The 17764-nt window shown below is 49.8% G+C and overlaps 2 protein-coding genes across 5 annotated transcripts in view; one reads left to right on the top strand and one right to left on the bottom strand.

Annotated features, from left to right (window-relative positions):
* CTNS (cystinosin, lysosomal cystine transporter) overlaps nucleotides 1-9984 on the bottom strand; it is a gene marked incomplete in the record, with an annotated part of 20635 nt that extends 10651 nt beyond the window's left edge. Inside the window, 4 exon segments of the mRNA XM_014583840.2 lie at nucleotides 808-892; nucleotides 2137-2215; nucleotides 6695-6774; nucleotides 9574-9984. Of these exon segments, the coding sequence (XP_014439326.1) occupies nucleotides 808-892; nucleotides 2137-2215; nucleotides 6695-6755 (225 nt within the window).
* Nucleotides 9985-10138: 154 nt separating this feature from the next.
* The window catches only part of SHPK (sedoheptulokinase), a 35282-nt gene continuing 27656 nt past the window's right edge, over nucleotides 10139-17764 (top strand). The window contains exons 1-2 of one of the 4 annotated variants that reach the window (XM_014583851.2): nucleotides 10139-10157; nucleotides 16981-17122. In XM_014583851.2, coding sequence (XP_014439337.1) covers nucleotides 17089-17122 — 34 coding nt within the window. In that variant the 5' untranslated portion in view covers nucleotides 10139-10157; nucleotides 16981-17088. The other 3 variants (XM_027767906.1, XM_027767908.1, XM_027767907.1) reach the window with 3 other exon arrangements.

Below are 17764 nucleotides of genomic sequence, written 5' to 3'. Positions count from 1 at the left end.
GGGATTGCGGCGTGACCATCCCCCCTGGGGGGTGATTTCTCGCTATCTCTATGTCTCTCTCTGTCTGTCTGGTGAGCGCATGTGCCCTATAGCGAAAAACCTCTCCAAAAAAAAAGAGAAACACACCAGGTATGTGTATGCACATGTACTAAACCCAGACAGAATGGAGAAATGAAAGAATAAGGACTGCAGAATGACCATGGCCCATTGGAGAGCATTTTCTCTCCTACCCCAACCTCTCTCTCTGGCAAGTACATGTCTTTGCTGGCAAAGAAAAATAATTGTAAGAACTTCCATATCCTCAGAACTGCTCTTGTCTCAGGTTTCTTTCTTTTCTTTCTTTCTTTTTCTTTTTCTTTTTTTTTTTTAGAGAGAGATTTTTGCTACAGGGCATGAACACTCACGGGAGAAAGAGACAGAAAATGAGAAATCACTCCCCAGGGGGGATGGCCATGCTCCAATCCCTTCTCTTTCATTCTCCTCTCAGGACTTTAGGCATGCATGCACACGCATCCATTGTGAGTTTCAAGCTGCTGGGTCTGGGACTCAAACAGCAGTCAACTATGTGGGAGTCCAGTGATGTAACCGTTATGCCATCTGCTGGTCCCTCAGGTTTCTTAATATCACCTTCGCTCCAACTACATGGCATTAAATGCTCATCCTTAAAGAGATGAGAAGGCCCAAATTACAGATTTCTAGAATGATGGAACAGGGGCAGCCTAGGTAACCCATTTCCACAAGTTCTTAATTAACATGTATTTTGTTCCCCAGCATTTCTCTAGTCATCAGCTCAGACTGGTTACTTACTTCATCCGGGAGCTCAAGGATAGTAATATTTTTTGAACGAAATGTGATTTCAAAAGTGATCACGAAGGATGCGTTTAAGGGATACCTGTGGAGACCAAGGGTCTGGTTACTGCTGAGAAGTCGGACACTGAGATCTCAACCAACCCTCTGAAGTTCATGTGGGACCTTCAGTTACCAAGCATTTAGGGGTAGGAAGTGCTTTGTGCCCAGCCCTCAGGGGTAAAGAGTGCAATTCCTGCTCTTTAGGCATCTTCTACCTTATTTTTATTTTTTATTATATTGCCTGTGAATAACAAATGAGGCATCCCCAGGCAGGCAAGACCATGGATCCCTGCCTAGGGAATGGCTCCCGAGATAGGTCAGGTATAAGCAGGGCTTTTCCTGCAGGTGAGAATCTGACTGAAGGAAGTGAGGGCGTTCTAGGCAGAGAATGAGAGGGAGCAGCATGTCTATGGAGAGCCCAGAGCACTCTGACTGGATGAGTTAGACGTGCGGGCTATGAGCAGCCCAGGAACTTTGGCATTTGAGCTTCGAGGCCTAGGTTAATTAGGAAGGCAGCAGAAAGCCAATCCAGGGTTCTGGAGAGGGGACGTGTGGTGTGAGGATGACTTGTGAGATGACTGGGTGTTGATGTACAGAGATAGCAGGAGCTGGGACAGAATGGCAGGCCCGCTGGGTGGGGTTCGGGGGAAGAAACCAAAGCTTTGGTTTGAGATCCGCCCTCTCAGGAGAAGTGAGGAAAGGGGAGGCGAGTAGAGAGAAAAGGCCAGGATTCCAGATGTTCATCTCAGGGAATCCCCTCTGCAGGGCAAGAGCAGGACCAAGTGGCAGAATGAAGAGGCGGGCTCTCTGGTGTGGTCTGGACTAGGTCGAGACTCTCGTGCCTAAATCGATGGATGCCAGCAAAGAAGACTCTCGGACCAAGGCAGAGCATGAGACAGCGTGAGCAGACCCATTGCATGCGGTCACTGCTAAAAGCAGGAAGTGCTGGCCAGCAGCTCAGCTCCCTGCCCCTTGACCTTCAGGCTCTCAAGTAGCCTTGGAAAGGACCACTTTCCAGTGTAGCATCAACTACTGGTCACGCAAGGGCTCCTCTCATGCTCTGGGAGAAGCACCCCTTCCTCTTCCTCCTAGTGGCAGCAGGGAGTCAGTGAGGGGGTCAGACCAGGACCTGGCTCTGCGGCCTGGGGCTGGCACCGTGGCGCCGGCACTGCCCCTCTTTCATTGCCTTACAGGTGAGAGGCAAGAGCACCATGTCTGAAACAGGAATGGACCGAGCTGGGGTCGGCGCTGACTGGCCCTGGGATCCGAGTGGGGCTGGTGACTTACCCCAGGGCGAGGCTAACGTTGGCTGAGCTGTCCTTTTCCAGCTTCACCACAGGAGGAACCGTGAGGCTGACAGTCGACTCTGGAAGGGTCAACGACATGAATCATTGGGTCAGATCGCTCAGGCCCATGAGGCGAAATGGGGCCCAGGGCCCCTGACATTCGAACCCATGAGCTCTGACTCACTGAAACGCCTATTCTAGCTGCAGACACACAGGGGCTTCGTTTCACTCCCTCTCCAGCTGCTGCCAGAGGGAGACTCAGGTCTGGGCAGGAAATGCGGAACCACAGTAGTTTCTCTTCCCCTCCACTGTCAGGTGCTGAGGGTCTGTGGTCAACTTACCCTGAGTTTGAGACCATGGAGCCCAAAAATGATCATGAAAGAATTCCGACCATGATCTGGGATTGTAAAAGGTGGACTCAACCTACCTCTTCTGATGGAAAGCACTGGGGTCTCCTCTGTGGAGCTAAAATGGCCCTGCAGAGCTGGTCCAGCTCCTTCCTGCGGTTTCAGAGATGTATGGGGGCCCAGCTACCCTGTTTCTAAAGAGCCCTTTGGGCTCCCTGACTAACCTATCTCAGCCCATTCACGGATCCCCTCCTTGGGGCTGACTGTGTGCTGGGGGCTGGAGGGAGAATGTGCACAGGATAGATTGTCTCACTGTCAGGGATTTCTTCTTGGCAGGAAGGTGTTAACTCAGGATAAGCGGGGTAACTAGGGTCCCAGGATGAGGGAGGAAACAGCCTTGAGTCTTAAAAGACCAGCTTGGGAGGCCAAATATCAACAGTTCAGGGCACCTTGGTCACCGAACAAGACTTTGCTAGCTCCTCTGTGACCACTCCCTGTGTTCACTGGGCATGGCCCATCCCAACTCCCAAGCGGGCTCAAAGCTCCCTGCTGCTTGGCCTTCAGGGTTAGGTACAGCCTAGAGGTTGTGATGATGAATCTAGACTGGGATGAGGAAGAGCACCCACAGGCAAGCAGGTGCTCAACTCTGATGAAGATGGTCCTTAGGGGAGAGGCTACGGGGAGGGCCCCATCTCTCTCCACCCAGACCGAACAGGCAGAGGTTAAGGAACTGAGATCTGAAATGTTTGATGGTCAAGTCAGAAAGAAATGTCAAAGTTAGCTAGTTCAACCTTCTTTGCCTGATTCCCCTTCTCAGCACTCCTACCTGGAATTTTCTCCTCCCTTCCCTGCCCATGTCCAGGTATAGAACTCATGTCCTCAAGGGATTCAGACAGCCCAAGGCTTACACTCCTGGGCCTGGCTCTGCTACCGAGGGCCTCTCAGACCTCATCTGAGTTGCTTGCTCCACACCAGCCCTTCACTAGTGAATGCAGATGGAGTTTCTGTCCCCTGAGTCTCCAAGTCCCTAGGCTGGGACTCCTACAGTCTCTGGTCTTCTGTCTCCCCTGCCTGGCTAGGTCCCCCAGAGCAGAATGTCCCCACCATGGCCATTGTAGAGGTCAAGCTTCTCAGAGCAGAGTAGGGTGGTCTCTCCATTATGTGTAGCCTGGGAACAGCCTACTACATTTTTTAAGAGATTTTTGCTATAGGGTACATGTGCTCACCAGAAAGACAGAAAGCAAGAAATCACCCCCCCCCGGGGGTGGCGGGGGGCACGGCCATGCTGCAATCCCTTCTCTTCCATTCTCCTCTTGGGATTCTGGGCACGCATGCACAAGTGCCTGGTATGAATTTCAAGCCTCCAGGTCCAGGACTTGAACCTTTGTTGGCATGTGGGAGTCCAGTGATGTAACCATTATGTCATCTGCTAGTCCCTCACCTATTAAATTTTAAGTAGAGCTGAGGACCTCACCAGATAAGCAAGTCCCAGAACAAGTCACTGCTCAGGACAAGGATTTAAAAAGTGATGCCAGACAGGGACTCTCTGGGTCCCTAGGGCTTGGTTGGGACAGTGGTCAGGGTGAGTGAGAGATCCACATGGCCTAGCTCTTCTACATTCTTTGCATTTAATTTTTTAATTTAAAAATTAAAAAAAAAATTGCATAGGGCATATGTGCTTCCAGAGAGACACAGAGAGAAAGTGAGAAAATTGCCCCAAGGGAGTGGCCATGCTGCAATCCCCCCTCTTCCATTCTCCTCTCAGGATTTTGTGGGACTCGAACTGCACCAGTGGCCATGTGGGATCCAGCCACCTCAACCACCTTGCCAGTAGCTGGCTCCCATTGTTCACATTTTAAAAGAGGAGGTTGTGGATTCTCAAAGAATGAGACCAGAGAGTGTTCATTTTCTCCTCTTGGCACCACAGAAGACAGCAGTGCTTAGCAGCTGAGCTATTTGGGTCTAAAGTTCCATCCTGACTGATAACCTCCTAGCTGCGTGCCCATAGGTAAGGTACTTTACCTCTCTGAGCCTTTATGTCCTCACCTGCAAAATGGAGAGACTAACAAGACCCATCTCACAGGGATTGTGCAGATAAAACGTAATGTTTGTAATACCCTCTCCGTGTGGCCCGAGTGTGAGATGACTGCTAGTTACTATTATTGTCACCATATAATAGCTGCAGGATATTTGTAGCCCAAGATGGGAGGCAGTTAGGAAGCTGGTATCATACCCTAGGAACCACATTTTAAAGTTTGCTCTGGGGTAAGGGTCTTTATACACTGTGTCACAATTACCAGATGAGTACCTGCTAGTCCTCTAGTTATATGATTGTACACTAGCTTCTATTACTCTTTTATAATGATAGTCAGGTGGGCTAGCCAGTAGTAAGGTGGTGGTTAAGGTGACTGGATCCTCCTTGGCTGACTGCACGGTTCCAGTTCGGGACCTGGTGGCTTGAAAACACACAGGGTACGTGTGCCAGCATGCCCTGAATCCTGAGAGAAGAACGAAGGGGGTGGGGGATCGTGATATGGCCATCCCCTTAGGCATTGCTTTCTTACCTTCTCTCTCTTTTTCTCTCTGTCTCTGGCAAGCACACACACTATAGCAAAAACTAAACTGAACTAAAATAACATTCAAGAGAGGAGGCAAAGTTATACAATGGAAGCAGGCTCCTACCTGTGCCTCAGCTTCGTTACTTTCTAGCCCTGTGATTTTAGGGAAACCGCTCCTTCCTGGGCCTCAGTTTCCCTCTGTATAACTGGAGTAGCAGCAACTAGACTTTCTGTTCTTTCCTAGGGGAGTGCATGAGCATCACTAACGCTAACTTCAACGCATGCATGTGCATGTAAAACACACGTGCACACTGCACACTTGCACACACAAAACACACTCTGGTCTTAGGCCCACAGAATATGATCTGGCAGGGTTGGAGTGGGGCTCTGGAATTTGTGTTGAGAAACACTGGGCCTGAAGGACCTTGCTTTCCTGTCTGGGAAACTGCTTATCTATAAGGTGTGTCTGCAAAGTAACAGGACAGATTGTTTCACATGCTTGAAGGGGACGATCAGATGATCACTCAGTAATCCAGAGGCAGATAACTGGATGGGCACACCACTGGGCATGGATCTCGGCACCTCTGCAGGATTTGTATTGTAAGGTCATCTGTTACCTTTTGTTGGGGATCTAAGATGTATTTAATTTTTGATAACAGCTAAACTAATGATGAAAATAATGGGCCTGGCATCCTTGGAATAGTAAACACAGGTATTCATGGATAATAATTCATTCCAGAATTATTATTGTCAGTGGGATAATTGCTAAAGTGACACAGGCCTTGAGGGGCCTGCTCTGAAGGTCAGTCCTCCTACAAGGATGAGCAAACCCTAATACCAGCCTGCGTTCTGGGTGGCCCCTAACCCTACAGGGGCTGCTGTACTGGGTTCCTCAGCCTCTCCCTAAAGGAAGGATTTTCTCAGGACCAGCAGATGGCGTAATGGTTACGTCATTGGACTCCCATGTAGTCGACTGCAGTTCAAGTCCCAGACCCGATGGCTTAAAACTCACGCAGTGTGTGTGTGTGTGTGTGTGTGTGTGTGTGCACACCCAAGATCCTGAGAGGAGAGTGGAGAAGGGACAGTGGTGTGGCCATCCCCTCTGGGGGATGATTTTTTGCTCTTTGTCTGTCTGTCTCTCTGTCTCTCCAGTGAGCATATGTACCCTATAGCAAAAAATCTCTCTCTAAAAAAAAGAAAAAAGGAAAAGTTTTCTCATCTCACAAGAAAATGCCTGGCAGACTCCTCGGGTATCTGTGCAAGGCAGAACCAGGGACAACAAGGTGGCCCCCTTATCTCCCAGGACCCACAACTCTCTCTGCCAGGTCTGCCGGGCAGAGGTGTAAGCCATTCTTTCCAGATGCTGTCTCAGACTGTTGGGGCTCTACAATCTGACTTTAAGAACTGACTATAGTGATACAGAGTAGGTAAGAGCGACCCTGGGCAGAAGGCCAATTATTTGTGGAACCATCTGGCTCTTTGGAAGACTCCTGGACCCCAGAGTGGGGCCTGCTCGACCACTGCAGTGGCCGACTGGCCACGGGGCAGCATGGTCTGGGTAGTCCAACTCCCTCGACGACAGGCAGGCCAGATGACTCACTCTGCAGCCACCATTTCCCTCTTTATGAAGTGGACGACCCATTTATAAACTTACCACATTTCTCTATGAGCTTCAGCAGAGAGAGGATAAAAATAATCAGCCAATTCCTGATCATGTTCCCCAAGTTCCGAGAACTAGGAAGAAAACAAACAGCAAGAGAAATCCGTGTTAGGGTAGAACCAGCTCAGCTCCAGGTGGCCACGACCTGCCACCTGGAACCATGGGATGGACAGCTCATAAAGGACTTCCACTTCACACCTCTGACCTCACGGGCTTTGCATCACAACCTCAGGAAAAAGGACTGCAGAAGGACCTGGCTGCCTTTGCTATGTGGGGAAACGGGCTCAGAGAAGCTGGGTGGGTTGAGTAAAGTCTCACTGAGGAAGTGAACAAAAGGCTGAAAGTTTCCCTCTTCAACTGCTTTTTTTGCAACCTAGTTAACAGAAAGAAAGAATGCAGTTATATTGACTTAGAGGTCCCCCCCTCCACCGCTGCAAAGTTATTGAAATTACGATCAGATGTTTGCCTTAGTGAGTCTGTAAGCTTTAAGGAAATGAATTTCATTTACTTCTGGGTAAGAGTCTGAGGGCTCATGGCACCAGCTGAACCCTGACTAAGACTTTTTCATCTGAGCAGTGTCACCTCTCCAGGACTGGCAGGGATCACTCACAGTGGGGACTCTGGGAGGGAGAGGCCCCAGATCAGTTGGCTGGTTTAGTGAGGGAGACAGGGTGCTGGCCACCCATGACCCCACCATGCTGCGGGTCAGGATAGGGCAGGTCAGCATGGACTTCTGTAACTTGGTCTCTACATTCCGCCGTGGTGTGTAGTACTCAGGCCTCCCGCCCTGACAGCCTCTGGGAGTTCCTGTGAACTGTGGAGAGCAGTCTGCGTGGAAACATCTCTGCTTCTACTCTAGTTTCAGTTTCCCCCAAAGCTGCCATGAGCCTCCTAACACTTCCCCTGTGCCCTTCGCAAGCAGTCCCCTTACTTGCCCCAGCCTGTCTGACCTCACTTGCATCTCCTCCATGGGTCCTGCCAGCTGCCCCCGTGTCTGATATGTCAGCTCTGGGCCCAGGAGGTTTCCCACCTAGCTTCCCTAGGGGCCTTGCCCTGGCACTGGGTCTCTGTGCTCTCTGCCCTCTGTCCTCTGGTAGCCTGTGTTAAGGGAGTGACCATGGGCCTCCCTCTCGCTCTTGCTGCTCTCGGCTCCTGCATCTGTCCTGGGCCTGCAAATTCAAGGTTTAGCTTGTTCCCAAGGGCAGAATCTAGGTTTTCCTCCAGAAAGCAGAAGCAGAATCAGGCCTAACCGGCTCTTCTCTCATGCCCCACAAGCAGACTGTGGACTGAGAAACTCAAATATTTGGTCAGCAGAAGTCCTTCTGCCTCTAAGGCTGAGACACTCTGGAGGGAAGACATCAGAACAGAAAGACAATGAGATAGGTCAACTTAAATGCTTTGTAAAAGGATCAGATTGATATTGTACACCACAACTAGTGACTTACGAAAGCAATGAGATAGAAATGGGTATTTGTACACTTTTTTTTTTTTACCACCTTTCTCCTGTGTAAGTTCTTTTTTTAAGAGAAATTTTTGCTATAGGGTGCGTGTGCGTGTGAGACAGAGACAGACAGAAAGCAAGAAATCACCCCCCAGGGGGGATAGCCATGCCACAGTCCCTTCTCTTCCATTCTCCTCTTGGGGTCTTGGGCACGCACACAGGCCCAGTGTGAGTTTTAAGCCACCAGGTCCAGGCCTTGAACTACAGTCGACTGTGCGGGAGTCCAGTGACATAACCATTCTGTCATTTGCTGGTCTCCCTCCTGTGTAAGTTCTGTCTTTTAGGCTGTGTTCAAATGTCACTTGTGTAAAGAAGTGTCTCAGACCGCCACGATGCCCTTCCAGGAGCAACCTGGGGTAGGGAGTTTCCTGTGGCAGGGAGCTCGCCCTGCCAGCTGCGTTAGCTCTGTCACCTGCTCCTCAATCTGGAACTTCTCTGGTCTTCCACTTAAAGAGTCGGCACAGAAAGTGGCAGGATTGTGTGCCCTGGAGAGAGATTACATAGATTTGAACCTGGGCTCCTCCACTTATTAGTGTGTGACCTCAGGGTGCTATGTAACCTCCCCAAGCTTCAATTTTCTAATAGGAAAACAGAGATAGTGATAGCTACCTCAGAAGATGGAAATGAGATGAGATTTAAAGTATGCATTCTGAACTGAGGTTAAAACTGGGTCTTGGGGAGGCGGGAGTGAACAATCCTGGATATTTCAAAGGTCTGTGGCCTTCCAAAGAAGCCACAGTACAGGAACAAATACAAAGTGTATCAATGGTATTACATTCTCAAGTGGGGAGGCGAATTGATGAGGATAGAAAGGTTGAGAAACAACCCACTACTGCCTAGGGCACCTGGCAAGCTACCACAAAGCACATGTTGTTATTTTCCTCTATGTTATTGAAAAGGGCAGGGCCCAGGTGTCCTTTCTTCCTCCAGTCTGAAAACCAGGAGCACAGGGTGGGGTCTCGTCCCACCAGTCCTTGGGGAGCCAGCACTCAGCACGTCAACAAGAGCTTCCTACCATGGTCCTCTCAGCGCCTTGCCTGTCCAAAGCAATCTGCAAACTCTCCAACCCAGATAAAGGCAGCTATCTAACAGGAGGCGGGAAGGGGCTCAGAACCACACTGGCCAGGGCCACCCATACCGCCCCGGCAGCTCAGTGTCCCTGCCTTGGTTCACTGCCCTCAGACCCTTTAACCTGACGGTGGGCTGTCTGGTGTCGCGAGGACGGGACTGACAGAGAATGGAACCCAGGCGAGCCTGACGAGGGCTGGATCCGCGGGAGGCTGCCCACCGATTTTGCGGGGCTGGTCTCTAGGCCTCAAAGGGAGTCCTCTCGGGAAATCGGGGAGGCTGTCGGGGCCGCGCCGGTTCTCACCTGTGAGCCTCTCAGGCTCGGCGGACGGCGACGCGGGAACCTTGCGCCAGGTACCGCTCCGGAATGCACCGAGATCCCCCGCCAGCTTGACTTGGTGTGAGGGCGGGCCGGCTGTCACCTGACCTGAGCCACCTGATTTATTGAGTCCAGATCGCGGCGCGGTGCACGCTGGGAATTGTAGTTTTCACCAGTCTCACAGGACAGAACTGGGCAGGGGCGGGGCGGCGGGAGCGGGAGCTTTGGCTGGGATAGGGGTGCGATTGCGAGAGAGGATCGAGTCACTTATAGGACCCAGAGGCTCTCGGATCTCGGTTGTGAGTGACGATTGAGCCACTTTTAGGAGCCCAGAGGGTCTCGAAGCTCCCACCGTGACCGAAGCTCCAACAGCAATCCCCTCGGCGAACCTCGATCTCGGGGGGCGTGGCCGTTCAGGTCCCGCCTTCCTCCGCCTCTCCACCTATAGTCGGATTCTGCCGCTAGGGGTCTACCAATGGGAAGACGAGAGGCCGCCATGTTGTGTGTGGCGGAAAAACCCGCAGGCGAGGCCCCGCCCCTGCCCCGTCCCGGGGTGGAGCGTATAGGAGGTAGGTCCTTTAGCCCAGAACCCAAGAGCGTGGGTGTTCGCGGCCATGGCTTCCCGGTCCGTCATTCTCGGCATCGACCTGGGCACCACGTCTGTGAAGGCTGCCTTGTTGGAGGCCGCGCCCGGTGACCCGTCTGGGTTCGTGGTACTGGCCAGCTGTGCCCGGGCGGCGCGAGCAGAGGCAGCGGCCGAGAGCGCGGCGGGCGGGGCCCCGGGGAGTGAGCCGCGCCGCCTCTAGGAGGATCCTTGACAACCCTCTTCCTCCTCTAGGGAGGCCTCTCTGATAGCCTACTCCCTCAGAGAAGTCTCTTCACTGTCCTATCCGGTCTGACCTCGCCTGCCCGGTCTCCTCCAGGGGTCCCTGCCTGCTATGGCTTTGCGGGATCTGTTAGGTCTTCTCCCAGGAGCTTTCGTGCCTGCTGCCATCACATCCCCCCTCTGCCTCCTTAGGGGTCCCCGTGCTCTCTGCCCTCCATCTGTACCCTGACGTCCTGTGTGTACGGAATGACCTCAGGCCTTTTTCCCTCCCCACTCTTGCTGCTGTCTGCCCCTCCCATCTGCCCTGTGCCCTCAAGTTCAGGATTCAGTTTGTTCCCCAGGGCAGAGTCTTGAGTTTTCTCAGGAAATCGGTTCCAGGATCGGGCCTCACCACTTTTCTCTCATTCTACGGAAGTAGAGTGTGGGCTGAGAAACTTACACACTTGGTCAGCAGAAGTCCCCTCCTCCTCCTCCAAAGGCAGAGGCACCTGGAAGGGAAGGGATTGAAAGGCTAGAAAGACACTGAGAGAGAGATCAGTTAAAAAGTTTTTAAAAAGGATCAAGTTGATAATTATGTACTGCACTTAGTGGCATATGAGAGATAGAGATGGAGGATTTCAGGACAATGGGAGATGTGGGAGGGGTCAAGGGATGTCAGTCCTTTAATTCTCTGAAAAAGGTAGCTCTGTGTTCAGTTAATTGTCCATAGAAATTAATACTAAGGAACTTTCTGTGTAACCTTGTCTGTGTCCTAGGCCTCAGCTTGTTTTCCTCTGAGTTGAAGTAGATTGCTTGTAAGACCCCATTTCAGCCACAAACTTTGATTTCCTGAACCAAGCACCATTCCTAAGAACTTCGTTTTTTATAAACTTTTGCCACATCTGTGGGACTCAGTTGTTTACAGTTCAGAATCCATCCTGCTCCAAAGCACTTCAGAGGAGGAAGGTTTCAGGGCATTTTGCATTTTTTTTTTTTTGGAGAGATTTTCACTGTAGGGTGCGTGCGCTCGCCAGACAGACAGAGAGAGACATAGAGACAGAAAGCGAGAAATCACCCCCCAGGGGGGATGGTCACGCCGCAATCCCTTCTCCTCCATTCTCCTCTCAGGATCTTGGGCACGCACGCACACGCGCCCAGCATGAGTTTTAAGCCACCGGGTCCGGGACACGAACCGCGGTCGACTACGTGGGAGTCCAGCGACATAGCCATTACGCTAACTGCTGGTTCCCAGGGCATTTTGCATTTTGATGGAGGCTTTCAAAATTCGTTTGGTTGGGGCAGCAGGGTGCGATGATTTCACTTTCATGGACTATGACATGGAGCAAGTTGGCGCTGACCCTGGGGATGAGCAGCGGAACTGGATTATAGGAAGGTGGGTCTGGGCAAATTGAGCCCCTCTTGAAAACAACTTTCCCTAACTTTTCTCCAGTGCTCAGCAGTCTGTCTTCTGCTTTCAGGCACACCCATATGCCATGCTTGACTAATGGGGAGCTTACGAGGGGTCAGGAGTCCCTTACACTGCATCCTTTATGTAGGAGCTGTGCTCTGGAACAAACAGGACGGCTAGATTTCATCTGTAGCGGTTTCTCAACCTTAGCACTGTTGACATTTGGGCTCAGAATCCTTTGTTGTGGCCAGCCATCTTGTGCATAGTAGGTTGTTTAGCAGCATCCCAGCCTCAACCCACTAGATGCCAATAACACCTACTCTCCCCTAGATGTGACAACAAACACATCTCCCCATTGCCAGATGTCCCCTAGGGCAGTGGTTCCCAATCTTTTTGGCACCAGTGACAATTGTTCCACAGATGGGGGTGGTGGTGGTTTGGGATAAGTCAAGCACATGCCTTACATTTGTGGTGCACTTCATTTCTATTGTTATTTCATTGTAACATATAATGAAATGATGACACAACTCACCATAATGCAGAATCGATGGGAGCCCTGGGCTTGTTTTCCTGCAACTAGAAGTTTCCATCTGGGGCTTCTGTGAGAATCTAATGCTGCAGTTGGATAGAGCGCAGGAGGTAATGCAAGCAATGGGGAGTGGCTGTAAATGCAGATAAAGCTTCGGCCCCAAATCACTTCTAAGTGAGAGCTACTGCGCTATAGTAATGGCCCATAGCTGGGTTCTTTGCTCATGGCCAGACTTTTCACTCAACCTAGGTCCTTTGTATGACAACGTCAAGTCTGGCAGCTTTATGGAAGATCAGGTTTTTGGATATTTGGAAATTCAAAACTAAAGGTTTTTGAGGGATACTCTGTAACCCTTTTCCAGTTGTTTATTTTTCCTCTCTGGACTTCACTTTCGTCAGCTGTTGAAGGGGACATGAGCAAGTAGGGTTGGGTGAGTTTCCAGACACTTTTCCTTCACTTCTAAGGACCTAGGATTTGATTTGGATGTCGACTGGCTAAAGTTCTGAACCAAGGATCAAGGGTCACGCCTTTCCTGTTACACTGTGGGAATGCCCTTTATGTGTCTGAGAGCTGATCCCACTCACTCCTAAGACTGGAGCTCACTACTGAACACTGCCTTCTTGTCTTCACACCCATCTGGCCTGCGTCCCTCCTCCACTGTCTCCACCCACACAACTCACCCACTCTGGGTCCATTTTAAACAGCAGCTCCTCTGTCCTGGGATGGTACACCAGCTGATGGCCATGAGGGGACTCTTGAAATCAGCACTGTCCAATAGAAATGTGTGTAATTTTCCATTTTCCTAGTAGGCAGATTAAAAGAAGTAAAAGTGGGCCAGCTAGGTGGCATGTTGGTTAGGGCAGCTGGATCCCACATGGCTGACTGCATGGTTTGAATCCTGGATGCGATGGCTTGAAAAATATGCTGGGCACATGTCTGTGCGTACCCCAGTTCCTGAGAGGATATTGGAGAAGGGTTTTCAGTGTGGTCATTTCCCCAAGGGCCTTTCTCACTTTCTTTCTTTCTCTCTTTGATGAGTGCATATTCCCTATATCAAAAAAAAAAAAAAAAAAAAAAAAAAAAGAAAAAAGAAATGGGTGAGAACCTACTTGGAAATTACTTTTTTTTTGGAGAGGTTTATGCTATAGGACATGTGCACTCACCAGCAAGAGAGAGATAGACAGAAAGCTAGAAATCACCCCCTGGGGGGATGGCCATGCCACAATCTCTTGTCCTCCATTTGCCTTTCGGGATCTTGGGCACACATGCACACGTGCCCAGTGTGAGTTTAAGCCACTGGGTCCGGGACATGAACCACAGTCGACCACATGGGAGTCCAGTGACATAGCCAATATGCCATCTGCTGGTCCCAGTGAAATAGATTCTAATGCATATTTGTCTCAATGTATCTGACACATTATTTCAGCATGCAATGATAGAAATGTATTAATGAGATAGTGTACGTTCTTTTTCTCATACTAAATCTGAATTCTGGTGTGTATTTTATCCTTACAACACATCTCAGTTCAGACTAGCTGTAAATGACTAATGACTGCCACATTAGATAGTGCAAGTCTAAACAATTGTGTCTTCCTTGCTTCCTTCTTTCTTTTCCTGTTGTTTTCTTTCTGCCTCTCTGGGGATCATGGGTAGCATGAGCCTCCTGTGTGCCTGTCTCTCACTGCCCTGCCGGTTTGGCCCTTGTCTGCCCTGCAGAATCCTTGTTAAGGTCTGAGCCGCCTCAGGAGAATGCTCTGTGCTCCTCCCTTCACTCCTTCTTCCCCCATTCCACCCCTCCTGCCTCCTTTCTGTTCCTTTGTTCATGCTTTTTAGGAGCCAAGAAATGTCCCTGAGTCCAGCAGGCTGATGGTGAATGAGGGGTTTGTTCCAAGGAGGAGACAGCGGTATTCCCTGGACAGAGCAAAGGACTCGATGATTTTGTCTTCAGATGCTTTTTCTAGACCGTGAGCTTTTTTACTCGTGATGTATTTTTTGTATTTTTCTATGCAAAAATGTGTCATGGCGTTCCTGGTGACCCAATATTTAATATTGGATGTTTCCACTTTGAAATTTACTTTTTCATCAAGAAAACAATGGTGTCGTTTGGATTGTTTACCCAAGTGACTATTTTGTAGTGGCCCTTTTGGTTTACTGTGATTTCTGACTGATTAGAGGCATTTGCTAGGATGGGATGGGACACTGGGGTCCTATTTATAGTCTCTAACAGGGACTTTATAATTTAAAAGAAGGGACCATCACAGGGCCCAGATTTCTGAGGTCTGTCACGTCATTGCCTATTTTTGAATCTGTAACTGCCACTCATTTGAATATACTGCTTGCTCCCATCTGACATTTCTTTAGCTTTAAACTGTCAGTTCATTTGCTTTTTCCCTGTTTGACTCCAAAGTGCTTTGAACTTGTGCACAGCCTGCGTTCTTTTCATATTCTTGTCTTCCAGGACCCCCTTAACTGTTACAGATATTAATGGTGTTTGATTAGATTCTACTTATTTCCTGACTTTGTCTTTTATTTATTTATTTTTAGAGATTTTTGCTAGGATGCGTGTGCTCACTGGAGAGACAGAGAAAGAGAGATTGAAAGCAAAAAATCATGCTCCAGGAAGATGGCCACACCGCAATCCCTTCTCCTCCATTTTCCTCTTGGGATTGTGGGCACACATGCACATGCTCCTGGCATGAGTTTTAAGCCACTGGGTCTGGGACTCAAACTGCAGTCGACTACATGGGAGTCCAGTGACATAACAATTATGCCATCTGCTGGTCCCTTGACTTTCTTTTTCAAGGTTATTCTGCCTAGAGAGGTCTTTAAGGAAGGAGGAAGCCAGAAGAAAAGGCTAACCAGAAAGAGATGGTGGTCCTGATGTTCTTTAATCTCTCTTCCACCTGAGGACTCTCACTACACTATCAGCCTCTCTCCCTGTAGCTGTTGTGCCCCTGTCATGAAATTCTCAAAAGACCACCAAGGAGCCGATTCTGATGCAAGCACACAAGGGTTGCTTTTATTTGAGCTCGAGCCAGGACTCAATCATCACCGACACAGCGGATCAGAGTCGAGAGCCCGGTGTTAGTTGGGCTGGATTTTTTAAGGCTATTGGTGTGGGGAGGTCGAGGGGTGCTGAGGAATGCACTCAGGCAGCTATACATTGGCTGTAGATTACAAGAAGCATAGTTGTCTTTTACTGATTGGTCTTGGGCAAGAAAGTTAATTCAGGTCTCTGGTATTTCTTTTGTTTTTCTCGTTGGTCAGCCCCAGTGGGGCAATGGTCTCATGACCTTCTCCTACGGATTGGCTTATCTCCTTAAAATGGCGACAATTCTCAGTAAGGTGGGTTTAACAAAATGGAGTCACCTGTAAAAATGGAGTCACTCTGGTCCTTCATAGCTTACACCATTGCCCCATCAATCTTTGGACAACACAGCTCTGAAGATGATCCTATCTCACTTGGAAGCCTTGGGAGCTTCCCATTATCTTTAGGAAGAGCCTTCACCCTGTGGCTGGAGGTTCCAGCCTGTCTGGTTTCCACCCTTGTCTCCCAGCACTCCCTCACACAGCCCAGCCCTGTTGGTGTTGTGCTGGACATGTTCTCTGGGCCTTGCCCACATTTCCTCTGCGGGTTTTGCTTTTGTTAGATGAACCTTTGATACTTAAGAACAAAGCAAGCAATCCCATAGAGGATTTAACAGAAGTTTATTATCGGAGAGTAACTTAACAGACCTGAGGAGGCAGAACCAGGCAGACAACAATCCACACACACATTCCTAGCTGCATAGCCTGCCCTGTCCCACAGTAAGCTGGGACTTCTTAAAGGTACAGCAAAAGAGCTGGACAACAGGGTTTTGAAAACCTGGGGATGGGGGAACAAGTCACCTGGTTGGGGACATGACTGCCCCCTCGTTCAACATTGTTAACTTTTTCCATTAACAAAGGCCAGTGGTGTCAATGCGGCACCAACCAGGGATGACAGGCATAGGGTATTATCTTAGTTAAACTGTTGTAACAACCACTCCAGGTAAGAATTTATAGGTGACTTGATGTAAAGAGAAATTCCTGCTCAGGGCTGATTAAGGTCACTTGAGCACGGGAGAGAGCAGAAGGCCCAAGATGGCATCAGTTCTCACAAAATGGAGACAGTCTGGTTTATTCGTACAGGTTTCAGAATCAGGGCCTGCCCCTCATGGCACTCAGAAAGTGTTTTCCAGATGGACGAACTGAAGCCTGAGTAAATGAAGATAGGGAGCTCCTGAGGGGAAGTCCCTGGGGCCTATCTTGGCCACACCTTTCCGGCCAGGCTTCTCCATGCTGGGTTCTCCAACTCTACCATCCTATCTACCTCGCATAAGACCCTATCTCTTTTTCTATTGATATCATGGCGCAGTGCTTTACTAAGTTCAAGCTGACCCACGGTGGAGCCTCATCTTTAGCAGCGCCTCACCTGGGAGTGGGCCCCTACCTCCCTTATTTCTACTCCAGGCCCTGCTGGGGAACCCTCAGCTCTACCTCTCATCCTGAAGCTGGAAGTGACCTTGGTAGGATGAGCTGGGCAGCCTCTACCCAGGAAATCCCTGAGGCCTGCCTCCTTTCCCTGCCTTTTCATCTGCCCCTGGCCACTGTGTTCTGTTCTGTTCTCAGGGACGGGAGCAGGATGTGAGCAAGATCATCGGAGCCCTAAATGAGTGCTTGGCTGCACTGCCCCCTCAGCAGCTCCGGAGAGTTGGGGGCATCGGAGTGTCAGGGCAGATGCATGGAGTCATGTTTTGGAAAACAGACCAAGGTATGGTGAGCCCAAGGGATGGTCTCTTCCAGAAAAGTGTGTGAAGGGCCCTCGGTGGAGGGTCAGGTTATACTGTAGTGGGGATAGCGACTTGCTTATTAGAATGAAATCACACATCCCGCTTCCTGTGCTTTAGGTATGTTCTGTCTTGTACAGATGTGTAGTGAATAAGAACTATCTACTTACATCATCCGCACAGTAGTCATTAACAGGCAGAGGGAAAAAAAAGAGCAGGTTCTCTGATTCTTCCATAGGATTCAGCAGAGAGGACCTCCCACTGCTTTCTTTTTATTTGTGTAGTGTCTCAGAACATCAGGGCTAATGACCCAGAGGTTAACTGCAGTGGTAGGAAATGTCCCATACTTCTTTTCAAAAGAAGAAACTCTTTTGAATTTGGGCATGGTTTTTGTTGTTTTCGCCATGACAGACATCTGTGGTTTTTAGGTTGCTGGCTGTATCTTTTTTACGGGCTCAGCTGCCACCCTTTATTTGGTTGCTTTGTGAAGGTCTGCACGGTGCAGAGGTGGACGGCCTGTTTGGTTTGGCCTCCAAGAAGAGAACTCAGCCAGTAAGACCACAATGAGCACTTTGCATCTCAGGCGCCCATGGCAAGGATGTCACCTGCATGATCTCATCAGTCTT

The sequence above is a fragment of the Tupaia chinensis genome, unplaced genomic scaffold, assembly GCF_000334495.1.
Source record: "Tupaia chinensis unplaced genomic scaffold, TupChi_1.0 Scaffold144899_1, whole genome shotgun sequence".
NCBI classification, from domain to species: domain Eukaryota; kingdom Metazoa; phylum Chordata; class Mammalia; order Scandentia; family Tupaiidae; genus Tupaia; species Tupaia belangeri.
This window is presented reverse-complemented; position numbering and strand designations above follow the sequence as displayed.